This window comes from Tribolium castaneum, chromosome 1 (genome assembly GCF_031307605.1).
Source record: "Tribolium castaneum strain GA2 chromosome 1, icTriCast1.1, whole genome shotgun sequence".
Classification (NCBI taxonomy): Eukaryota; Metazoa; Arthropoda; class Insecta; order Coleoptera; family Tenebrionidae; genus Tribolium; species Tribolium castaneum.
This window is the reverse complement of record NC_087394.1, coordinates 5,138,111-5,164,997: the sequence shown is the minus strand read 5'-3', so window position 1 is coordinate 5,164,997 and position 26,887 is coordinate 5,138,111. Positions and strand designations below refer to the sequence as shown.

The 26,887-nt window shown below is 31.2% G+C and overlaps 3 protein-coding genes across 4 annotated transcripts in view; 2 read left to right on the top strand and 1 right to left on the bottom strand.

Moving 5' to 3' along the window:
- LOC100142089 (uncharacterized) overlaps positions 1-8,215 on the top strand; it is a 90,001-nt gene extending 81,786 nt beyond the window's left edge. Inside the window, exons 5-6 of one of the 2 annotated variants that reach the window (XM_064354920.1) lie at positions 2,342-3,125; positions 7,875-8,215. In XM_064354920.1, the coding sequence (XP_064210990.1) occupies positions 2,342-3,125; positions 7,875-7,921 (831 nt within the window). In that variant the 3' untranslated portion in view covers positions 7,922-8,215. Of the gene's footprint in view, positions 1-2,341; positions 3,542-7,874 lie in introns of both variants that reach the window. The other variant, XM_064354918.1, reaches the window with a different exon arrangement.
- A 4,038-nt stretch (positions 8,216-12,253) lies between these two features.
- LOC660078 (uncharacterized protein) lies at positions 12,254-24,062 on the top strand. Its single transcript, XM_008197357.3, has 4 exons — positions 12,254-12,738; positions 16,988-17,574; positions 23,346-23,546; positions 23,598-24,062. The coding sequence occupies exons 1-4, from the start codon at positions 12,396-12,398 to the stop codon at positions 23,715-23,717; spliced, it is 1,251 nt and encodes a 416-aa protein (XP_008195579.2). The 5' UTR covers positions 12,254-12,395; the 3' UTR covers positions 23,718-24,062.
- On the bottom strand, positions 23,731-26,851 carry LOC660015 (probable palmitoyltransferase ZDHHC24). The gene has a single exon (XM_966279.4). It carries the CDS (start codon positions 26,777-26,779, stop codon positions 25,952-25,954), a length of 828 nt encoding a protein of 275 aa, XP_971372.2. The 5' UTR covers positions 26,780-26,851; the 3' UTR covers positions 23,731-25,951.
- Between the last annotated feature and the right edge of the window lie 36 nt (positions 26,852-26,887).

Here is a 26,887-nt window from a genome sequence, read left to right as displayed (position 1 = left end):
TAAAGCTTTTCATTTAAAAAAAATACCGAGTTACAGTTATTTGAAGTTCTGCAAATAAAATTATAAAAAATGACCCGATCACCAATTATTACAAAACGGATTTTCAATATTAACATGTTAATTACTTAAAACATTTCAACTGTTCGAGTATATAGCGTGAACATTACTTTTGATGTATTTTATCGAAGTTGCCTATTTGGATACTGTTTATAAAAGTTAGTTAGTTACATAATAAATTGAAGGAAAGTTAAAGAAATTCTCTCTCTTATTTCCTGCATCGTTATTAAACCTAATAAGTCTCAAATGTCCTAAAAAAATAAAGGAATTTTATCATATCAAGTATAAGAAAACTTTCGAATTAGTTTTTTTCAAAATTGGTTTTTAGTGTCTCATCAAAACATTTATAATTAAATTGTTACGTATTTAATCATGCATAGTTTACGTATTAATTCCAAAGACTTGGAACACCGTGTATTCTATGTGTCTATATTTTTTTTTGAGATTTTTGTTCTAAAATACCCACAAAAATGTTTAAAATGTTTAAATGTTTAAAAATTAAAATAGGCAATTTATGTTGTGGAAAATTTTATTCAACAAAAAAATTCATAACTCAAAAACTAAAAGTCTTAGAGCAGTGCGGTTTGTTCCATTGAATTCAGCGGCTCATTTTCTGTATTATATCAACATTTAACGAAATCTAAGGTTTTACAATTTTTTACTAAAAATTAGGATAGGTATTTCTCATGGTGGAAAATTTTAAAATGATGAAAATTTTTTTTTTATACTCACTCCAGCAAATTTTTATGGACTTCTATATGTCTTAACAACCTACTAAAGTTGTTAAAAATACACAAAAAGTCCATTTGATCGATTTTTTATATTTGAGTTTTTCAATTTTCGTCGCAATTTTTGTCGATTTTGAGTACCCGAAACATTTATCGAGCAATAGCTCCGGAACTATTAGAGATAACCCCATGAAGTGTATTATCGTTCGAAAGCTCTTTGAATTATCTATTTTTTTCAAAAAAGATTATTGTTCCCCGACTAATAGTTTTCGGGCAAATTGCAAACAAAAGCAAAAATTGGTAAAATTTTAAAAAATTGATAACTAAAAAACTATTGGGAATTTGGCAATTTTCTCGATGCCAATCGATTCCCCGGATCATTTTGCATAGGTATGGAATAAAATAGTTCCAATTTTTGGAATAGTTTAGCCGTAAATAAGAAAGTAAAAAAAATAAAAAAAAGTTAACACCCTTAAAATTGGCCAATTTTTAAAGTGTCTCAAAATCAAATGAAACCTATCCTATCTTATAGATTTTGATGTGCTCTTTACGATGGAAAAAACCGTTTTCTCCTAGCTATTTTAGTTTCGCCGTAATCGGCGTTTGAAAATTTTTTTGCGAGTTATCGCCTTGAGTCTTATGCCATTTTGTAGAGTTTTTTATTCCGGTTGTCCTCGATTTTTCCGTTTCCCGATAACTCTAATAGTTTCGACGTAATTGGTGGTTGAAAATTGAAAAAAAGCGAAAATGGAAACATTTTTTCAATTTATTTTTTCAATAAAAAAATTCATAAAAAAAACTAAAAGTCGTAGAGCAATGCGGTTTGCTCCAGTGAATTCAGCGGCTCATTTTACATATTATATCAATTTTTCACAAGAATTAAAAATTTTTGCCATAGTGGAAAATTTTATTCAACAAAAAATTCATAACTTAAAAACTAAAAGTCATAGAGCAATGCGGTTTGTTCCATTGAATTCAGCGACTCATTTTCTGTATTATACCAACTTTCAACAAGATCTGACATTTTAAATTTTTTTTCTAAAAATTAAGATAGGCCATTTCTATAGCGAAAAATTTTATTCAACAAAAAAATTCGTAACTCGAAAACTAAAAGTCATAGAGCAATGCGGTTTGTTCCATTGAATTCAGCGGCTCATTTTCTGTATTATACCAACTTTCAACAAGATCTGACATTTTAAATTTTTTTTCTAAAAATTAAGATAGGCTATTTCTATAGCGAAAAATTTTATTCAACAAAAAATTCATAACTTAAAAACTAAAAGTCATAGAGCTATGCGGTTTGTTCCATTGAATTCAGCGGCTCATTTTCTGTATTATACCAACTTTCAAAAAGATCTGACATTTTAAATTTTTTTTCTAAAAATTAAGATAGGCTATTTCTATAGCGAAAAATTTTATTCAACAAAAAAATTCATAACTCGAAAACTCAAAGTCATAGAGCAATGCGGTTTGTTCAATTGAATTCAGCGGCTCATTTTCCATATTATGCCAACTTTCAACGGACTTTAAAACTACCTCCAAAAATTTGCTTTCAGCCAAAATCAGCCAAACCCCCAACCGTCTACAACGCCTACTCCCAAAGTTGGGTGTTCGAGTCGGACAGCGCAAGTTGTTCAAACACCGCCGAATCCCCCTACTTGAAAATCCTCGAGAACGGCACCCCGAAACCCAAATCAAAGAAACTCCAAAACGGCGTCGTGAGCGACACCACCCACCTCATCGATAATCCCGTAGTGCACATCGAAGAGGCATCGGACGATAGTAACAGTAACAGTGATCGTAAACTTTGCCACATGCGTAGTTTCTCGCGCTCGGCTTCGCCTGTGCTCTCGGGCGGCTCCTCCCGCGTTAACTTGCACCAAAGCAGCACCAATCCGCCGATCTACGACTGCTTGGAGAGCATCTACAGGACGCGTCTAAACACCGGCCCCCGGGACGAGGAGCACTACCAAGCCCCCCAGGCCATGGTGCTGCGGCGGGTGGAGTCCGTGAGCCCCCACGCGGAGAAGGTCCAGTACGCCTCGCTGATGAAGGAGCTGCAGCGCGCCATCGTCAGCAAGAAGGAGCCGTCGGTGACGTCCCCCAGCTCCGACTCCAAGAGCAGCTCCAAGACCAGCAGCGACGCCGAGTTCTCCAAGGAGCTGGAGGCGGCGCTCCAGCTGATCCAGGACCTGGAGTCGCCCAACACCATCGAGACGCCCTCGGTGAAGGAGCGGCCCCTGGCTGTGTGGCAGACCAGCGGCAGTGAGAGCGAAAAGACTCTAAGTGCTGTGGGGTCGCTGGCGGAGATCGCCTCCCCGGAAGGGGCGCCCACGAACGGTAAGCCCGCCGTCCCCGACTCCCAGAGCACCTCCGGGTACAGCTCCCCCTCCCATCCCACCCCCAGCTGGTCCACCACCTCCTCCCTCAACGGAAGCAGCACCGACATGGCCTATTCCATTCATAACGCGCATTCCGGCACAGTCATCTCCCTCTACTCCCAAGTTAACCCGCAATCCAAAGGCAAATCAGTAACACTAGTCAACATAAACGGTGACCCCACCCCGATTCACGACGCTGTTAGTACCAAAAGTGGGGAGAAAAACCCGGGCTGGAGGTCGCTACTGAGGAAGAAGAAACAGCCGCCGAAACTGTGCCCGGAGTTAGAGGGGGCTATTATTAAGTCGGAGAGTTTGGCGTATCTGTCCGAGCTTGAGTTGCTAGCGAGGCATCAGAGAAATAAAGAGATACAAAGGGTAAGGATGACGGGGTGGATACTAACACACGGTGGAGGCTTACACTAACACGTTTCTCATTGGTCTTCCATTAAACCTAATCTCTTAACTGTCTTATCAAGGGGATTTGCATGGGGGAAGTGCTCCAGTGACTAATTTGGTACCTTTTATGTGTTTTGAGTTGGCAGTACTGAACTGAGGAATCTTGGACAGAACTGCCAACAGCGTAGTGTTGAAAATCAGAAGTGGTTTCAGTTGGCAACAGATTGATTATGTATGTTTAAGCACGTTTTTGAGATAAAAACCAAAATTATTTTCAAAAAATTTGGCTAAAACTGGCTAGGTAATCACCAAATTTCACTCAATTTTGAACGAAATTTCAAAAATAAATACTTGTTTTTACCTGTTTTATACCTTTAAACAAGTTTTTTTGTAAGATCTATTGAGAGTTTTTAAAAATTAAGTCGCACATTACATTTTTCGAACGTTTCAGTAAGTTTTGCAGACATCATCATCAGAAATTTTTGGGTGTTTTAAACGTAAAAGTATTTTTGCGAAATATCTGACTAAAATTGGCTTCATTATTGCCAAACTAGGTCAAAAATGATGTTATTTTTGCTTGTTTCACTGGAGTTAAGGCAAATGTTCGCAGTAATGTGTTATTTTTACCAAAAATCACCAAATTATGTCTTTCAGGAATTTCAAGAGGTATTATAGTTGGAAGTGCAAATATTTCGTAAAATTTCGTCAAAAAAATTGTGTTTTTATTTTCTTCAAGTAACGTTCAGGCATTTTTTGGTAAAAACTCAGCAAATCTCTAAAAATCTCGTTAAAATTGCGAGAAAAATCATTACATTAGTGCGAATTTTTGGTTCCTTTTTGAATTAGAGAGTAGATTAATTTGGAAGATTTTATCAATACACGCACATTAAATTGAAAGTTTTTGAGCAGGACTTCGACAAAAATAAGCCGAAATTTTTCAAAATTTCAAAATCAAAATCATTGTGTTGTTTATATGTTTTTCAATGATTTTGGAGGAATTTCTCAGTTTTTTCCAGAGTTTTTGCCAACAGCGTAGTGTTGAAAATCACAAGTGATCACTAGAAACCGTTTCAATTGGCAACAGATTGATTATTTATGTTTAAGCACGTTTTTGAGATAAAACCCAAAATTATTTTCAAAAAATTTGGCTAAAACTGGCTAGGTAATCACTAAATTTCACTCAATTTTGAACGAAATTTCAAAAATAAATACTTGTTTTTACCTGTTTTATACTTTTAAACAAGTTTTTTTGTAAGATCTATTGAGAGTTTTTAAAAATTAAGTCGCACATTACATTTTTCGAACGTTTCAGTAAGTTTTGCAGACATCATCATCAGAAATTTTTGGGTGTTTTAAACGTAAAAGTATTTTTGCGAAATATCTGACTAAAATTGGCTTCATTATTGATGATTGATGATGTTATTTTTACTTGTTTCACTGGAGTTATCCATTTTGGAATAAAATTTCGTTAAAAATAAGGCAAATGTTCGCAGTAATGTGTTATTTTTACCAAAAATCACCAAATTATGTCTTTCAGGAATTTCAAGAGGTATTATAGTTGGAACTGCAAATATTTCGTAAAATTTCGTCAAAAAAATTGTGTTTTTATTTTTTTCAAGTAATGTTCAGGCACTTTTTTGTAAAAGCTCAAAAAAAAACTCTAAAAATCTAGCTAAAATTGCGAGAAAAATCATCACATTAGTGCGGATTTTTGGTTCCTTTTTGAATTAGAAAGTAGATTAATTTGGAAGATTTTATCAGAACACGCACATTAAATTGAAAGATTTTGAGCAAGACTTCGACAAAAATAAGCCGAAAATCTTCAAAATCTGGTAAAAAATTATGTTATTTATATGTTTTTCAATGATTTTGGAGGAATTTCTCAGTTTTTTCCAGAGTTTTTGCCAACAGCGTAGTGTTGAAAATCACAAGTGATCACTAGAAACCGTTTCAGTTGGCAACAGATTGATTATTTATGTTTAAGTACGTTTTTGAGATAAAAACCAAAATTATTTTGAAAAAATTTGGCTAAAACTGGCTAGATAATCACCAAATGTCAGCCGATTTTGAACGTAATTTCAAAATTAAATATTTATTTTTACCTGTTTTATACTTTTAAACAAGTTTTATTGTAAGATTTATTGAGAGTTTTTATTAACAGTCCAAAGAATTAACAAATTAAGTCGCACATTACATTTTTCGCACGTTTCAGTAAGTTTTGCAGACATCATCATCAGATATTTTTGGGTGTTTTAAACGTAAAAGTATTTTTGCGAAATATCTGACTAAAATTGGCTTAATTATTGCCAAACTAGGTCAAAAATGATGTTATTTTTGCTTGTTTCTCTGGAGTTATCCATTTTGGAATAGAATTTCGTTAAAAATAAGGCAAATGTTATTTTTACCAAAAATCGCCAAATTATGTCGAAGACTGTCTTTCAGGAATTTCAAGAGGTATTATAGTTAGAAGTGCAAATATTTCGTAAAATTCCGTCAAAAAAATTGTGTTTTTATTTTTTTCAAGTAACGTACAGGCACTTTTTTGTAAAAACTCAGCAAATCTCTAAAAATCTCGTTAAAATTGCGAGAAAAATCATCACATTAGTGCGAATTTTTGGTTCCTTCTTGAATTAGAGAGTAGATTAATTTGGAAGATTTTATCAGAACACGCACATTAAATTGAAAGTTTTTGAGCAAGACTTCGACAAAAATAAGCCGAAAATCTTCAAAATCTGATAAAAAATTGTGTTATTTATATGTTTTTCAACGATTTTGGAGGAATTTCTCAGATTTTTTTCACGTTTTTTCGAAAAATGTTACTAAAACCGCCTGTAAAAATTTAGCACACTAAAGCAAAAATTTTGATGTTATTTCAGCTAGTTTTGTTGGAATTAGCTTGTTTTTGAGTAAACGTCCGTTGAGAAGTCGAAAACTCACATGTGGTCGAAAATTGTGAAACTTTTGTCTTCGTTTTCTTTTGTAAAATTTTGTAAAATCAAAAAATCACTAAATTATGTTACAAACTACATTATTTTTCACCTTTTTCGACCCTTACAGTAAGTTTTACAGCTAGAAACGAAAACATTCCACAAAATTTCGTTAAATTCTAGACGAAAATTCACCACGTTAGGTCATGAATGATATTTTTGTTGTCAAGAGGTTTTTAAGCATTTTTTTCCCAAAAGTTCAGTTTTTTTCGTAAAACTTAGCTAAAACTGCCGGAAAAATCACAAACTTAGATCGAAACGAGTATTATTCCAATTTGATTTTTTCGTTTTTGAAAGAGGTCGAAATTATTGTCTTTGCTTCTCTGTTTTCAAAAATAAGCCAAAAATTTACGCAATTTGGTCAAAAATTGTGTTTTCTTTTTAACTTTTCAAATCTTCAAACTTCAGATACGTTAAATAGGTAATTAACTTTTTGCATATTCCGATCGTTTCAGTAAGTTTTACAGCTATAAATGCAAACATTTCACTAAATTAAGTCGAAAATTCTCCAAATTTGGTCATGGATGAGATTATTTTTAGGTTTCTAAGTAGATTTTAAACTTTTTCGTTAATAAAAGTCGCTAAAACTGCTTCAAAAGTCTTCGAATTTAAATAGAACTTGAGGTTAAGTTAGCTTGTTTGCTCGATTTACCTCGTTTTTGAATAAAATTTCGTTGACAATCCGAAAAAACACATTTGGTGGGAAATTGTTTTATTTTTGCCTTTTCCAAATCCTTAAATACATTTTTGGGATAGTATTTTTATGAGATTTTGGTAGAACAAACGAAAAAATTACTAAATTAAGTCTAAAGCTATCTTTTTCCAAAAAGCTTTACAGTTATTACAAAAAAATTCGTTAAAAATCAGTAGAAAACTCACCAAATTATTGCTGTTATTTTTAGATTTTAGAGTAGTGTATGAGCATATTTTTTCGTAAAAACTTTGTTAAATCTTACTAAAACCATCTGAAAAATCATTAAATGAAATCGAAATTGATGTTATTTTAATTTTTATTACCCATTTATTTTATACTATCTTCTTAAAATACACTTAAAAATCGCAAAAATAAATCGATGTATACAATTATACGTTTTTGTCTCGATTTGTCTTTTTAAAAATCAGACGAAAAAACAAAATTTATTGATATTTTTATGTTTTTCATGTGTTTAAACGCGTTTTAAAAATAAACTGCCAACGGAAACAGTATTTCTTGCCCACTCGGTATAATAGGGTTTGACACTTTTTTGTAAATAATAATTAGCACTGGGGTACTTTGTTCGTGCTTATCCGCTTGTTCGTTTTTCTACAACGTTGTATGTTTCCAGGAAATCGAAGAAAGAGTAATCCAACAGCTGGGTACTCCAAGGACTGAGTCAAATTGCTAAAACTCAATTAGAAAGTTAGCGAAACTTAACGTTGAAACCCCTCAACTCTGAGCTGCAGGTCAGCGACGTCCATTTTTTCCAATTCTACGATTTATATTTTCGATACTTGTACGTAAAAAAACATCTCTATGTGTACATATTGTTGTTATAGTTATATAGTTTATATCATAATTCTATTGTAAATATTACAATAAAAAGTCCCTTTTATATTGTACCTTTTCTTTTTTATATTTAGTATTATTTATAATAAGCGAAAACCAATAAAGCGATTCCGATTTCTAGCTCGTTTCTTTTTCTCATCCCCAAATCAAACTCCCACAAAATAAATTGGTTTAGGACCGTTGCGTAAACAAAAGTACAAAAACTTTGCAACTAAAACACAATTTATGAAGTGATTACATGATCCCTTTTGTGTTTAATAAATTCAATTAGTGCTGCTTGTTGGAACTTTATCAAAATTAATTTTGCGACGTACGAAGTTGTTTTCAGTTGACTTGTTCACGGATTTCTTGCCATTGTGTGCGTTACAAAGCATTCAGCTCACATGTTTTTGCACACCGTCTATTTTTAATTCAGTAACGTGATATTTACGAGACGTGTTTTCAGAAAACTGTTTTCTGTAAGATTATAAAATACGTACACAACTTTAGAACAGTACGAAATAACAGACATATTTTTAGGTTCTCGGCGCATCCACCAAAAATGTTTTATTAGATTTTTCGTAAAAAATGTCCTGAAACGCAATAAAAACCTTTTAATTTCCAATTTGTTTCACTTTCTTATCCCCAAATCCCTATAAATAACAAAGCGACCCAGAACTCGCATAAATTAAATTCTGTCTGGCAGTAAATTGATTTAGGACTGTTCCCGAAAGTTATCTTTTTGTTTAGTTTGAAGGCTAAAAAGATAAAAGCTGGGTTATAGAAACAACACTTTGTAACAAAAACACGGTTTATTGATTGATTACATCATTTTTTGGTAGTGATTTATTTTTTATAAGTTAATATTTGTTCGCTTATTGTGTGCGTAACAAAGCGTTTTGTTGACATGTTGTAAAAGTTTTTGCCTGTGATTCGTTCATTTTTAATTTTGTGGAAGATTTTTAGACGAAAAAGTTCCGTTACAAGATGAAACATGAAGGCTATTTTATAATTATTATACAGAATAAACTTTCCTCACATTTTATGTATATTTGGTTGCATAAATCAAACACAAGAAATGTTCAAACGATCCGTTAAAATTTAATATTCACTCTTGAAAGAGATATTACTTCACACAAATAACCACTAAGAAATAAAATATTAATTAATCAAATTACTTATAGGCATTTGTTTTCTCGGCGCCTCCACCAAAATTAACAAATTTGCAAAAGAAAAATAATATTTTGCTTAAAATATTCATGTATTCCTTACATCGTTCCACGTCTAAAATAATCCATTTTGATCTTTAACAATATTTTTTGACATGTTTATTAGAAAAATAAGGTGCAAATTCAATTTTTCAAACTTCCAGTCAACCTCAAATGAGAAATGTTGTAAAAACTGAAATAATAAATATTTCCCAAAAACTGGGCTAAGTAAATCGCACAATATTTGGCAAAAAAAAGCATTAACTGTTCTATAATAACAATCTTAATCCAAGCTTCAACAAAATCTCTTAAAGTTAATAAGTTTTTAACTCAAAAACGAGTTAAATCACTCTGACTTTGCCGAAAAACAGCAGTAAACGAAAAAATCTTTAAAAAGTTGAAACTGACGATTAAAGATCGAGTATTTTGCTCCAAAAAAAAAAAACAATTTTTGTATCAAAAAAATTTAAAAGCTAAAATATAGTTATGTTGTTCTTGAATAAAAATTTTACTTAATTTGGCAAAACGTTTTAAATTTAATTTCTAGCTCAAAAATAAATTACATCGGTTAAAATTAACTGAGATTGCCCGTTTTCTTTCTGTAAACGACGATATGTAAAATCAAAATTCAAAAAAAATCTCTTCAAAAAAAACCTAAAATGGTTTTATTCTGTCCTTAATGATAGTTTTGAATCCTCTTTTCGATAAAATCTTTGTAAGAGTTTTTAACAACTTTCAAACTGATTTTGACAAAAATATGAAAAATTTAGATAGCTTCTGGCTAAAATTCAGCTTGCATTTAGTTGAAAAAGTGAGTGCTCTGTATCAAAACTATGATTTTTAGTCTTGTTTCAACAGAATTTAGTAAATCTAAATCTCAGAAACAAGCTAAATCACCTGGAATTAGCTAAAAAAGCGTGTTTTTCTGTTCTTGAACTAGCGATATAAATGTGAAGAAATAACAGTTTTCAAAATCTTTTCGACTTTTGTCTACGCACTCGTAATTACAGTAGTGAAGCTGCAAACCTCATTGCAAAGTAGGTTTTCCTTATTATTAAAAATCTCCAAGCAGTGATGAGAGGAAGCAAAATTGCTCGTAACTGGCGGAAATTGCTTTATCTTGTCTTAATATAACTACCGTTGTACTTTGATTTTAAATTTGGTGCATAAAAAAAACTAAATACAACTACACTGCTCTAAAATAAAGATTTTTGTTCATAAATCGTTCAGAATTAACCAAAAAAGTAAATGATCATGTTTCTAACGATTTCCAAACGATTTTTTCACTTGGTTCAGCACAGTCGCTTTTAGAGATAAATTGCTCCTAATTTACCAAAAAGGCAAAACAACGATTTTTGCACCTACTTTAACAAAATCTCTTGACTTTATCTCAATAAGAAGTTAAATCGCTTGTAGTTAGCTAAGATACAGTTATAAATACAAAATAATGATAATTAAAATTAAAATGACAAATTCTATACTTTATTGAGGAAACACTCTAAGTTTCTGGCTTAAAAACGAGGAAGGAATTGGCTGAAAAAGGGTAGTTTCTGCTCTACAACAGTGATTTTTGAATTTGTTTCAGCAAAATTTTAGGAATTCAGTAACTCAACCACTTGTAACAATTTACAAAATTATCTTTTTGGTAACAATTTACAAAATTGGCGATTTTCGTGGGTTGTTTTTAATGTTGTGGGTCCAAAACTAGCGATTTCTGCATTCTTCTCAAAATCTCTTCAGATTAGTAAAAATTTATCTCAAAAAAAGTTAAATTGCTTTGAATTGGTTGGAAAAATGAGTATTTTGCTCTAAAATGAGGATTTCCTACTTGTTTCAGCAGAATCTCTTAAATTGAATAAGATTCTAACTTAAACGTGAGGAAAATTTTCGTAATTGAACGAAACAGATTTATTTTCTCTTAAAATGTCAATTTTTGTAGTTTTCTTGGTAAAATCTTTCTGAATTTAAAGAATCTCTGGTTCAGAAACAAGCTAAATAGTTTAGTACTCTTAAAAAATCGAGTAAAATAATAGTTTTCGTGCTTGTTTCAGTTAATACCAAACAATTAGCGGGATTAGAAATAGTTCGAAATTGACCAAAATATGTAATACTTATTCTCAATCAATTTTCTCTTAAACAAATGAGTTAAATTGTTGGCTACTTTAGAAAAATCACATTATTGTAGTAACGTTTTCTTTGTACACCAATAAATTTTTATTATGATTACCCCAAAACCGCAAGGACTCTTCAAACTAATCACTCAGACAGGCTTATTGTGAGTTATTGCAGACAGACTGTAGTCACTTGTGTCAAAACATCTTATTGTAAGGATTGCTTATCTTATATTGCTTATCTGTTGTAAAACTTTATGGTGTACAAAAAAAACGTTGCTATAACTTTGACTTTTACCTCAAAAACGAGCTAAATCGTTGTCCCAAAATGACAATCGAGTATTCTGCTCCAGAACAACGATTTTTGTATTGGTTTCAGCAAAATGAAATGATGATTTTCGTGCTTTTTTTGAAAAATCTCAAAAATGAGCTGATAGTGAAAAATTAACTTTACGCAAGTTGGATTTGACGCCAGTGCAAGAAGACAAAAACCGCAACCGCAATAAATATTTTTCTAACAAAGACTTGAGCAACAGCATTCTTAATTACAGTAGCAAAGCTGTAAACCTGGTTACAAAGTAGTTTTTCCTTATTTATAAAAAAATAAAAAAGCCAACGTTAGAAATTTAAAGCAAGCACAAAACCCGAACAATAATGAAACGGTTTTTAACGATTTACAAAATCCACTTAAACCATCATCACCAGATTCAAGTTTTTTAACCAGGTTACTTCAAGCTCCACTCCCAACTGACCCGAAATTCAAATCTGGTGTGTCATAAGCCAGCAAAACAATACCGATCTCATTTTCCCGCCAACACCGGTACCTCACCCGAAGGTCAGTCTTCCTCCTCGCCAACGGTTATTACGTGGTACCTGCTCCATCGTCCCACCGCTGGTAGGGTACCCTACCAGCGAACCCACCAATCTCAGTCGAGTTCAGCCGAAGCACGGTACCACTCGTGCGGTCGATGGTACTGCTAACAAAAGTGTAAACAACACAACATGTCATCGCCCATCCAGTCGTCAACCCTCGACGGCCTCCCCAAGCAGTTCGTGGCTGCCATGCGCACCCTCTTCGACATCATGGACGACAAAAGGACGGGTTTGGTCAATTTTGCGGACATCGAGAACAGATGGCAAGACGACGGCTCCAAAGGCTTGCCCAAAGGCGTCCTCGAGAGCCTGCGCAAGGTGACACCCCCCAATGGGATGCTCACCTTCGAGAGGTTCTGTGCGGGGTTGAAAATCTGCCTGTTGAGGAACCAAGTGGAGAGGAGGAGCGACAAGAGGGAGGGGGTTGCGCCCACCAACAGACCCCCGTCAGCACCGCTTTTGGACATACAGGGTATTTCAAATTTTACAACCTCCAAAATTTTTTTTCTATAATTTAGGGTACAAATAAAGCTAAATTTATTTCATTTCACAACATTTGTCTGTTCTCAAAAATAAGGATCAAAATTTTGTCAAAATTTTATATTTTTATGGATTTTCAGGTTTTTAGGTCGAGTACTTCAGGTTTAGTTTAATTATCTTTGACTGTTATTATTTTTTTGATTCGTGTTTATTTAAATTTTTCAAAATTTTCTAGGATTTTTCAAATTCATTATTACAACTACATTATTACAATTATTAACTGATCTTCCGCATTCTTTTAGAAATGACGCCTTACTTAACTTAACTTAAAATTAAAAAAAAAATGACTTCTTCAATTATTTAAAGTTGAATTTTATATTTTATTCTCTTAAAGACGAAAGTACTCTTACGTTTTTGTTAAAGTGATTCACTGAAATATAATAGAACAAAATAAAATTAAAATGAGAAAATACAAAACTGAGAAAACAATGCAATGACAGTATTTTTAATCAGTAATAAGTAACCAAAACCAAAAAAATTAATTTTAATCACAGTTCTGATTAAAAATTTCGAGTCTTTTTTATTCTACGCCCAACATTATTTTAAAATGTTCTTATCTGTGATTAGTTCATTGTTTTCAACAACAACCTTTTTAAAATTGTGCATAATATAATCTGCAAATGGTATTAATTAATAATTAAACCGTATTTCATTTATGACGAAACTAATATCTGAACCGATCTGACAGTTAGAGGTCTGAGGTTTTTTTCAGGTTGTCCTTTTTTATTTAATTTTAGAGTTTCCTTTTTAAAATTTTTCGGTTCAGATTTATTTGAGATTTTGGTTTAACCAATGTTTTAACTAAGTTTTTGTGAAATAAATACAATTACTACGTTACTATTTATTAAGTTTCAGTTAGAGGTATGACAGATTTTCAGTTTTTATTTATTTTTGGATTGTTTCCTTTATGAGATTTTTTGGTTCAGATTTGTTTGAGTTTTTGGTTTAACCTAAAGTTTAAATAAGTTTTTTCAGGTTTTTTATTCAAATCAAAATTTAATTATTATCTTTTCCAGAATTCTAAATACCTATTTCGGTTTTTTCTTGCAAATTAATTACATGAACTTCCGCACCTTTTTAGATAATTATGACGTCAAAGTTGCATTGAATCTTTGATTTTTTTATTTTATTGTTTTGTTTCTGTTGTGTTTTCATTAAATGCAAATCGACTAATAATATTAAAATTAGAGAAAATGCAAACTGAAATAAAAAAATCTGTAAAATGAAAACGATAGAAAAACCATTGAAAAATTTATACAAATTTCACTTCAAACTCACGAAATATTAGAAACTAGGTACTATCTGTAGAAACACTACTTCTAACCAAAACCAAAAATCTACCTCTGGTCATAAATCGGAAAATATATTAAATGTAAAAATTGAGTTCTAGTTTTTCAAAAATTCGAATTGGTTTTGAGATTTTAGGTTTATTTAATTTTAAACTTCTCACTAAACTTCAGTTAGGATTGTGATACCTACGAATTTTAAGTTTTCAGCGATTATGTTTTTTTCAGAATTTGTTTCTTATTCTTTAATAGATTTGTTTGATTTTTTAATTTTTTTAGATATATTTGAATTCGCTAATTTTTTTGGTTTAACTACGATTTTTCAGGTTTACTTATTTATTTTCGATTTTTTAGAGAAAACGAAGGTTAAAATTAAAGTTATATTAAGAAAAAAAGAAACAAGAATAAATAAGGATTTGAAGAAATTAAAAAACGTGAAAAAAAAACAACTTTAGGAAAAACGTAAAAACTTTAAAATCTCGAAGTATCAAAAACTTTTATCCTGAGCGAAAATTTTTTAAATTAAAAAACCTAAAATCTTACCTTCACCCCAAATTGCAAATGTAAAGATTTCCAGTGAAATACGGGTTGTAATAATATGAGTTTATAAATCAAGTTTTAAAGTACTATAATGGTCTCGACATGGCTTGGCTAATTTTTGAGATCTTAAAATTAATTTCTGAGTATATTGCTTATAATTATGATTCACATTTTTTGTCAATTTTCTAAAATATATATTTTTAGTTTTTCGAACTTCCAAATTTATTTCTTAGGTTTTCGGGCTAGTCTTTCCTTTTTACTTCAATTTTAAGAAGACTTTTTTAAATTTTCAAACTCGTATCCATTTCAACTTATCTAGAACATTAACCTTATCAGATTCAGAAAGCACAAAATATTTTTGTGATTCGTACTTCAATTATATTGTTTTGTGTTTTTTATACACTGATTCATTTGCTGACGTTTAATAACGAAATAACTTTTCTTCTCTTAGAATTACTATTTTCGGCCGTTTTTCGTTAGAAATTGGCTAAAACAAATAAAGAAAATATCCCAAAATGATAATTTTCTTAGACAATTCTTAGAGATTTAGACGCAAAAATGAACCAAAACGGTTTGAAATAACTATAAGAGTTAGTATCTCTGTTCTAAAATGCCGTTCGTATTTATTTTGTTTTGTCAAAATCTCTTTTGATAAAAGTGCTTGTAAATGGTATTAAAATAAAAATTTTCACAATTTTTCCTTTTTGAATTTTGAGAGTTTCTGCTCAAAAATGAGCCAAGTAGTGCGACATTAATTTTATCTTCGTGTCCACAGAGTTGCATTTAATGGAAGTGCAAAAGACTTTACAAAAAAAACGCAACCGCAGTAATTATAATTATTTTTATAACAAAGGCACAAGAAAGAGCATTCTCAATTACAGCAGTAAAGCTGTAAACCTCATTGCAAAGTAGGATTATAGCTTGGCTTAGTTTTTCCCGTTTTCAGAATTATATTCGGAATTAAGTTTTTAAGTTCAAGGTGTCTTAGTCATTACTCATGAGTAGATTATGCATTAAAAATAAATTGATCCATATTTTTAATTTGTTTCGAAAAAAATTAAAAATATGGATCAATTTATAATATAAATCTGTTTCGTTCAATTACGAACATTTCGCTCACGTTTAAGCTAGAATCTTACTCAATTTAAGAGATTCTGCTGAAACAAGTAGGAGATCGTCATTTTAGAGCAAAATACTCATTTTTTCAATCAATTTAAAGCAATTTAACTTTTTTTGAGATATATTTAGATTGTTACCAAAAAGCTAATTTTGTAAATTGTTACAAATGGTTGAGTTACTGAATTCCTAAAATTTTGCTGAAACAAATTCAAAAATCACTGTTGTAGAGCAGAAACTACCTTTTTTCAGCCAATTCCTTCCTCGTTTTTAAGCCAGAAACGTGTTTCCTCAATAAAGTATAGAATTTGTCATTTTAATTTTAATTATCATTATTTTGAATTTCTAACTCTATCTTAACTAACTACAAGCGATTTAACTTCTTATTGAGTCAAGAGATTTTGTTAAAGTAGGTGCAAAAATCGTTGTTTTGCCTTTTTGGTAAATTAGGAGCAATTTATCTCTAAAAGCGACTGTGCTGAACCAAGTGAAAAAATCGTTTGGAAATCGTTAGAAACATGATCATTCACTTTTTTGGTTAATTCTGAACGATTTATGAACAAAAATCTTTATTTTAGAGCAGAGTACTTGTACTTAGTTCGTTTTTTGCACCAAATTTAAAATCAAAGTACAACGGTAGTTGTATTAAGACAAGATAAAGCAATTTCCGCCAGTTACGAGCAATTTTGCTTCCTCTCATCACTGCTTGGAGATTTTTATTAATAAGGAAAACCTACTTTGCAATGAGGTTTACAGCTTCACTACTGTAATTACGAGTGCGTAGACAAAAGTCGAAAAGATTATGAAAACTGTTATTTCTTCACATTTATATCGCTAGTTCAAGAACAGAAAACAGATGTAATTTATTTTTGAGCTAGAAATTCATTAAATTTGAAACGCTTTGCCAAATTAAGTAAAATTTTTATTTAAGAACAACATAACTATATTTTAGCTTTTAAATATTTTTATCCATATTTTTAATTTGTTTCGAAAAATATTAGTGCCGATGTCGTTTGCATCTTTTCACATTTCATTATTTCACTCGAGAAAAGTAGATTTTACGAAAAATTACAAAGGCTTTCAGATCCTCACGTAACACCCTGTACATTTTTTTTATGATTAAAGGTATTAAATTTTTTCGTCGATTTTTGGAATTTATATTTTTAGAATTTTTTGATAAAAAAAATAAAAATTCAAATTAATTTTTTGGGGTAGTAAAAATTGAAATTTCGTGTACAGAGCCCCCGAAACAAAACTGGAACACTGCCGCCATCAGGCCAAACAACGTCATGTCGCAACAGCGGACGATAAGTATGCCCCAGCTCCTCCCCAAGGACCCCCAGGGGGAGAAGCCCGTCCCCAACATCAACAAGCCGCTCTACGGCCCCCCAAAGCCCCCCAGAAGCGCCATCGGCATCGACCGAGGGGGCAACATGGACAGGGCTGAGATCCGGACGGCGCTCCAAAACTGGCAAATGGGCCTGATGATGAACGACCAAGAGAACAAAACCGAGAAACGGCCCCAATACACTGGCCTCCTCCGCACTGGCCGCAGTCTAGGTGATGGCAAAGCCGCCCAGAGTGATATTCCAGTCGCCCCCGGGATGTATCAGAAGAAAGCAAACGTTAGACGAAGAGAACCGAGACGACACACTTTGCAGAACGGAATCGATTACAATATGCTGAAGCGGATGAAGCAGATAGAGCAAGAAAAGGACGTTTTGATGCAAGGGTTGAATGCGGTGGAGAAGGCGCGAGAGTGGTATTTGAAGCAAGTTGCAGCGGTGCAAGAAAAAATGAAGTATTTAGGACGGATGGGTCACGTGGTGAGTTTCCGTTTTATCTTAGTGGAAGACAAGCTGATACAACCTACGATGAACTTTTTAACGCTACTAACCTAGTTCAACGCGAGATTCTCACTATTATTTATCTCATGAGAATTTCCGCATGCATTTGAATATATTACATTGCGTCATTAGAAGAAACACGATTTTATTCAAAAAATATATTTGGCGTTTCATAGTGCCATTACAATTATTTTTTAAGGGCCCTTAATGTGTACAACTATTTCCAATTCCAAAAAATCCCACCAATTCCAACTTAAGTAGCTTTTTGAAATTCCAAAATAATTCCGATAATTCTAAGAAACGTAATTACAATTACAAGTAATCTTTGACAATTCCAAAAATTATTTCAGTAGATAAAGGTAATACTATAATTATAATAATTCCAAATAATTCCGAGCGATTTCGATTAGATTCCAAAAATATATAAACAACTGATTCCAGTTCCAAAAAAAAATCAGGAAAACTCAGTAGCCCCAAAAAAAAATCAATAGAGATTCCAGTAATCCAAATTAATTCTTGTAATTCCACACAGCTTTCGTAATTCGTAAATGATTTATGCACTAATTCCAAATTAATTTCGATAGTTCTAAAAAATTCAACGTAAATTCGTTCCAAGTATTCTGAAGAAATTTCAAAAAAAATTTCCGCAATTCCAAAAAAATACTGCAATTCACACATAAGTCCATAAATTCCCAAGGTATTTTTAATAATTCCAAGTACTTCCATATAATTCCAAGCAATTCCGATAAAATTCCCAAAATTTATACAACTAATAACTCCATAGTTAACTACTCCTCAGATTTAAGCAAAACTAACGATTTTCTAATTTTTCCATCAGCATGTAGAAAACGACTTTTTCACTAAAAAACTATTTTTGCATTTTTTAAATTATTTCTTTATAGATATTTGGATATAAACATAATGTGTACAATTAATTCCACTTCCAAAAAATCCCAGTAATTCCAAAATAATTCCGATAGTTATAAGAAGTACAACGTAATTTCATGTCTAAGTAAGCTCGGATAATTCCAAAAATAATTTCAGTAATGTACAAATAATTCATGTAATTCGAGTAACTCCAAAGATAACTATAATCATTCCAAATAATTCCAAGCAATTCCGTTTAAATTCCAAAATATATAATTAATTACAGTTTCACAAAAATCCAGAAAAATTCCAGTAATTACAATAATCCATTTAGCTCCAGATTAGTAGCAATAATTCCAAATTAATTCCTGTATTACCAATTTAATTTTCGTAATTCGACTTTCGTAAAACGATTTTTTCACTAAAAAATAGATGATAACACGCAGATAGAAAAAATCAACCTTAGCTGACACAAGATGCTGTTCTTATTATTTAAAAAACACTATTTTTGGAGTCTCAGAGCATTTTTTAAATTATTTCTTTATAAATATTTGGATATAAACATAATGTGCACAATTAATTCCACTTCCAAAAAATTCCAGTAATTCCAAAATAATTCCGAGAGTTACAAGAAGTACAACGTAATTTCATGTCTAAGTAAGCTCGGATAATTCCAAAAATAATTTCAGTAATGTACAAAATAATTCCTGTAATTCCAGTAACTCCAAAGATAACTATAATTATTCCAAATAATTCCAAAAATATATAATTAATTAGTTTCAAAAAAATTTAGGAAAATTCCAGTAATTACAATAATCCATTTAGCTCCAGATTAGTAGCAATAATTCCAAATTAATTCTTGTATTACCAATTTAATTTTCGTAATTCCAAATTAGTTCCGATAGTTCTAAGAAATTCAATTTAAATTTGTTCCAAGTATTCTGAGATAATTTCAAACAGAATTTAAGTAATTCCAAAAAAAATCCGGTAATTCATGCATAATTCCATAAAGGTTATTAATTAAACATTCCAAATAATTCCCATATAATTCGAAGCAATTCCGATAAAATTTCAAAATTTGTGCGCCAGAATTAACTGGCTCTCAGAGTTAAACAAACCTAAAAAAATTCAAATTTTTCATGAGTATGCATAACAACTTTTTCTTGTTTATTACTTATTACAAAAGAATTGACTTTTTGTAGTTTAAAAAAGGTAAATCTTCACTTAAAAACAGAATAACTGGTGTTATTCAAAAAACCACCAAATCGCCCAATCAAATTTTTAATCAAGATTACTTGTTGATTTGAATTAAGTTGGCAACATTGGGAAAACTAAGTTGCACTTCGTCCGCCTCTACATTATTGTTCAGTGTTGCCAACTTAATCTCAAAACCATAGGCGACTTAAATTGATATTGCCTTCAATAACAATTAAATTTTTTTCAATTATTTCTTCTTTGGCTTTAAATTTAATTATCGAGTCCAATTCTAACAAAGATTTTTTTATTTAGTAGAATTATGTTTATTTGAGTCTTATTTAATAACCAAAATGATAGAAAATTAACAATAAAATCCTGAAAATGAATGATGAAATTAACTTTCAAGTATTTGAAATTTTCGTTAAAAATTATTTTCCTACACTTGTAATGCTCCAATGTAGGTAAAAAATCAAATACAATCAAATACATTTCTTCTTTTGATATAATTCTCATTTTTTAATTAGTTTCTTCTACGTCATCTAGACACAAAATTTTATTCAATTTCGTTTATCTTTTCGGCCGATTTAAAAAATTGTTCATCATAAATAAGTCTAAACAGAACGCCAATTTTTAAGTTTCTTAACTGACTTATGAAAGAAACAGTTTTGTAGGTTGTTCAACATTTTATAATTGACATTTTTTATTAAAAAAAAAACAGCTCAAATCTGAATTAATAATCGTCCAATTAAATTTCTGAAGTGTTACATCTTCTGTATCGACATTATTTTAGTGTTACCAACTTAACAATACCAAAGTCACAAGGAACGTTAACCGCATGAAATGTTTATCATGAAAAAGTCAAAAGAAATATCTTTTCAAAAATTTAGTTTCTATTGCTATAGAAAAAAATTGAAATTGCGTGTTCCTTGGCTCTTCTTTTCTACAGAAACTTTATATTTTATATATTTTTTTATTTTTCTGATAAAAATTGGTTAAACCGTCAAAAATGCGGCATAAAAAACAAAGATAGGGTAACCCAGCGGTGTGTAATCGGTATATAACTTTTTTGCTATTGCTATGCACAGGGTGGTGAATCAAACTTATATTTTTTAAATGGAACACCCTATATATTTTTGCATAATTGGATTCTACGCAAAAAAATAATGTAAAATTATATAAACTATTATGGGTCTATCTCTTTTCGTTTCGGAATTATTCAACTTTTCGTTATAAAAAAGACCAATTTTTGAAAAATCACTGCAAAGTCGCTTATGAATATTTTCCGATAAATTTGCCATAAAAAAATTCAGAATACCTTGTAGTTTTAGTAAATCGACAACTTTTAGTTAAAGCACGTAGATAATATAGAGGGTGTGCCAAAACGCAAAAAGTTGAATAACTCATCTTTTTCAAATAGAACACCTGTATTTTATTAAAAGTATCGATAGCATTTTTGATAAGCTTTCTAACGGTATAGGGTTTGCATAGCAAATTTAAAATATTTTTCGAGATTTTTCAAAAAAATATATTCTATTACAAGAAAATTTGTTAGCTTAGAATCTAATAGTCAAATGGTAATTAATTTTTTGATATGTACTACTGTGGCTAATTACACAAGTAATCCAATTATTACCTGATACATAAATAAATTTCACTTATCAAGAATTAATTATAAAATAAATAAAAAAATTATTTTTTATTTTTTTGAACACTTTAAGAAATATTGTAAATTTGCTATAAAAACCGCATATCATTAGAAAGCTTATAAAAGATGTATCGATACGTGTAAAGAACTACATGGTGTTCCATTAAAAAAAAATTAGTTAATCAACTTTTTGCGTTTTGGCACACCCTGTACATTATTTCCGCGTTTCAAGCAATAGTCGACTATTTCCTAAAACTGCAGGATATTCTGAATATTTCTGTTGCAAATTTGCCGGAAAATATTCATAGTCGACTTCACAGTGATTTTTCAAAAATTGGTCTTTTTGATAACGAAAAGTTGAATAATTCCGAAACGAAAAGAGATAGACCCATAATAGTTTATATAAAGTTACATTATTTTTTTGCGTAGAATCTAATCAAGCAAAAATATATAGGGTGTTCCATTTAAAAAAATGTAACTTTGGTTTACCATACAACACCCTGTGTACAATAAAAACATTTTTAGTTTGTGGACTTTAAGTCGATCTATCGGATAATGAAAACAGAATCGCAATATTTCGCATAATAAAAAAGTTATAGACCGATTACGCACCCTTTATCTAACAAGAAAAGAAAAACGATTAATCTATGTTTAAATTTTAGTTTCCAAAATTTAATCAAAAATAAGTAAATCATTTTCAAATAACAATTTGACCATTTCTTCTCATCAGATTTTAATAAGACGCTTTGACTACTCAAAATATAAAACAGCAAATGACTTGTACGTGTATTTTCATGAACTTGTATTTTTATAATATGAACTTGATTTCTCCGAATAATTAGAAAAAAAAATTAAATTGGCGGATGTGTGTCGTATTGAGAAAAACCGATAGACGGGAACTCAACAGGAAGCTGCCCTCGTCATACTCTACTGAGCATTTTCATTTAAATTCCGTTTTGTTGTTTATTTTTTTACATGTGATATGTTGACGCTTAATTTTAAGGTGCGTAATTATAAATAATTAGAATGTTTGACCTTCGTGGCCAATGACATTTAACTCGAGTCAATACGTTTGGTTTTCTAAATTTACATTCACTTTAATTTTTTGCAATACAGACTCGGAGTGGAGTGTGTTTTCACTTATATTGCCATTCAACTGGAAAAGAACAATAAGTGTTGAGCTGTACACTTATAAAGTTGAGTCAAAAATTATGAAAATTGCTCCACACTGTAACACATTGCGAATTCATGTTTGCACTTTTACACTGTCTCCATAATTATGTGAACATTAATGATAAATGATGTTTTTATGGGAAAAAATATAAGTTTGTTATTATATTCTTTCTTATAAAACAGTTATGAAGAACTCTTACTGTTTTTATAAAAACAATGGACCATCATGCAACTGTTACACTAAATAATTTAATGTTGCCAACTTGATTAAAAAAAATTTGTGTTTGTAAATAAATGGAAATAATTTCTCCACTTCTTTTGCATATTTTATCGCAATTACTTGGTCTAAATTAATTGCACGTCTTAGGCATAGCGTGATAGGTCAGAGCTAATATTGCTGAATTCAGTAATTACAATATTTTCTCCCGCAACAAAAAGCGAAGCACTTGGACAAGAATTTAACGATAATTGTTTACCGTCACGTAAAATTTTTCAAACTCAGTTTTCTGAATAACCTGTTGCTACAAGTGAGTTTATCTTTTTGAAGGAGGCCATCGCATTCAAGTCGAACTACAATAGAACATTAAACTTTTGTGTTCGATCGTCATTTGTAGAGGCACTTCTGGAGCAATTATTTACTTTTTATTACTCCCAACTGTAAAAATAACGGTCACTTTTGACTTTTTACAAATCAAGTTAAAATACCTATTACTTCTTATTTTGTTTTCATTTGTATTTTTCGTTTTACATCCATATTATGTACTTTTTTTTATTATTCTTATTATTCTTTAGTATTTCCTCTCTGCATGTACGTTATTTTTAATTGTATTTTGCGTTTATTATTATTATTATATTGTTATTTTTTCAGGAACCGTGGTCGGAAGCCCAGCAGGAAAGACTGGAGCTTCAAAGGGCTCGAGTTTTTGAAGTTAACCGACACTTAGCTGCCCTCACAGACAGTTGGGAACGTGGAGGTCTTCCCCTACATATGAACCTAGCTGTTCATCATTACCCGCAAAATCTAGACCTGAACGATCGACTCAAGCAGCAAAATCGGCTCCTAACTGAGGTAAAAAAAAACTACTTACATGTAATTTGATTAAATGTATTTTTAATGCAGGAGGTGAGCAAAAAAAGTGAAAGGATATCGCTTTTGGAGCGGGAAAAGGCGAATCTGATTCAAATGCTTCAAATGAGGTCAGCGCCCAATAGGAACGGACAAGAAGAGGCGGTTTTTTGAAAAATCAAATCACTTTTTATCAAAACACATTTATTAACAGTCATTGAAACAATTGTGATTCTTTTGTGAAAATATAAAACGTAACGGTGTTACCTACGTGTTATACATAGATATGTTTCTTAGATAACTTGTACCAGGAAGTGCCATTAACATACAATTTGTTCGTAATTAAGTTAAGGTTGGTACATTTTATATTCAACTGCCAAATTGTGGGTGATTTTGTGCAAATTTTTAAACTGGTGCTAGCCATTTTTCATATACTGGGTGGCCCAAAACTCAAACATGTCACAGTTTTGGGTCACACAGTATGCAAACATTTACTAATAAAGTATATCATTTTTTGTATGTCTTGGTTTCATTTGGCCATAAATATAGGGGAGAACGGCACAGTGAATACTTAAACAAAGTATGTTCCTGATTAAACAATTCGTTTAATAAAAAAAATGTGACCAAATAACTACCACTCGTAAAGGTAACTTTATTCTAAACAAAAAACAACAAATTCTCACACTTTTTTCCAAATCGTCTCACTTTCATTTCTCAAGCATAAAAAATAGTTTAAATCATTCTAAAATAATAATTATAATAATATGATATATTATTAATAATAAATAATATTTAAAAAAACACCAAATCATTTTACATAAAAGGTAACATTTTCGAAAACTTAATTTTTTTCTGATAAAATATATAAATACAGTTTGCTAATATATTTATATACATTTGATAAAAAATATAGTACATTAAATATTTGATAGTGGTTGGCCATGGAAAAATTATTTCACATAAAAGGTAACATTTTCGAAAAGTTTATTTTTTCCGATAAAGTATATAAATACAGTTTGCTAGTTTTATATACTTTTTATAAAAAATACAGTATATTAAATATTTGATAGTGGTTGGCCATGGAAAAATTAATTCACATAAAAGGTGTGAATAATCAAGATGTTTTGTAAAGTGTTACTAGAGTAAAAAATGTGAAATTATAAATAAGGTATGTTAAAATTATTTTCAGTTAAACAAATATACAGACTGAAGCAAAAATAAAACACAAAATTCATTTGTTTGTTATGAGTTTTTTTTTAAATCCTCAAACACGCCGATTTTATTTATAAAAATGCTACATTTTGACACATTTTTAGAAAGTACACATTTTTATCTTTCTGGTAAGTATAAAACAGTTCAAAAAAATATACAAAAAAATAAAAAAATAGTTATTAAAAGATCTTTATATTTATGTTGTTGCTGTATTTTATAAAAAGTGATTTTTTTCGTTTTTCTCTAAGTATGTAAATTTTTTCAAAATTTTTCTATCCCTCTTTATAATTAAAATTAATTAATTAAGTGTCGGTTTACAGAAAGCAAAATTAAAATTTAACTTTAATATCAATGATATCGATTTAATATCAATAAAATTAAAAATATGAAAATATTAATGAATCGTGTGTTGTTCTAAAACAATACAACAATAATATTTTTGAGCAAAAAATTCTCATAAAAATGTTTGCCAAAATTACGTTTCTTCTATCATGATCAGTAAAATGGCATTTCATTCATTGACTATTTCATGGTAAAATAAAATTTTATCGTCTAAAGAAATATGGTTCACAGCCATTGTGGTTTTTCTGTTTTTGGCGTTTTTTTTTCATTGTCAATTTTTTTGACGTTTATAATAATTGTATGGAATGAAATTTTGTATTGTACACGACGATAAAGTTCACCATTATCTTGTGAAATGATTCAAACCGCTCTCAAATATAAAATAAAATTTTATCGTCTTGAATTATGAATAACTATTAAATGGATTTTTAATTTTTTTTTATCACAAAGCTAACTGACCAAACAACGCTTTTTCTTAGATAAAATATGAAACAACACATTTGCAACTGCTTATTAATAGAAACTTCTAAAAAAATCACAGAAAAATACAAATTATTTATTATTTGTTTCTGAAAGATAGACAAATTCTTGTGTAAAACAAAAAAAATATAAAAATTGACTTGAAGTTTTAAGGCCAACTTAGAAATGCTATAATGTAAATGTATCATTTTTAAGCAAACGTCTTAAACTTCTGGCAGTTTTTGGCTCTTCTTTTCCTAGTTATTTCTTATTATAGTTATATTTGCTATTTTTTAGGGGTCATTGTGACCACTGTACCCCGGCCTCCCCTACACGAGTATATCACAATAATTGTATAAATAGGACAAATTAATACTTTCTGTTGTTAAGTCTTATTATTTAGCTTTGGTTGTTTGCTTTACGTCCCAGTGGACCCCATCTTGGGGCAATCTGCTCTCCACAAAAGGAGACAACCAGACAAGGCACCACCTGTCCCCTAGAACCCCCTCAAGATTCTTTCTCCTCCCGAGGTCATACAGCCCCAATTTTTGATTCCTCTCATGCGTAACAACCCCCCTTAAGATCAAATCGCCGTGAAAATACAACAAAACCCCCGTAAAAACGCCCCCAATTAAAACAATCAACACTAGAAATAAATACATTTGGTTTCGCGAATAGTCAACAAATAGCGTCGCCAGCGGAAAAACCAGCTTAATTATCGACTCAAGTGTGCCGAATTCGGCAAATTCTAGTACAAAAAATAAATTATAGTACGAGGCGTAAACAGTGGCTACAAACATGTAGAAAACAAATACGATAAAGTAGCGCAAATTGTGGTGTCCTATGCAACAGCTTGTAAACATGCAGTGGTGGTCCCGTTTGAGGATGCACACGTTGCACGTGGAGCAATGCCAGGACCTGGGGGGCGCAATGCACTCGCAAACGGCGCAGAAGCGGCAGTGGGGCCCCATTGCTGTGGGGAGGAGTCTCCCGCGAATGCTGGTGTCGCATAGGACGATTGCCACGTAGTTGGAGCACAAGTTGAACAAAATGAAGGTCCCACTTACGAAATGGAAGGTGTACCAGGCGTCCCACTGGGCGTAGAAATGGGGCAGCACCACGAACAACTCGAAGTAGTACACGGTGGGGATGATGCACAGGGTAAACAGAGTCACTAAAGTGTCCGAAAGGGTGCGAGGCAACACGTTTTTTCGTAATAACATTTTTGGTTTTTTTGGGGTTATGTTTGTTTTGATTGGGCGGGGAACTGAATGACTGAATGATGACGCGCCCGACTGTGCTTAAGGCCGAAGTTTTTGAATCGGGGTATT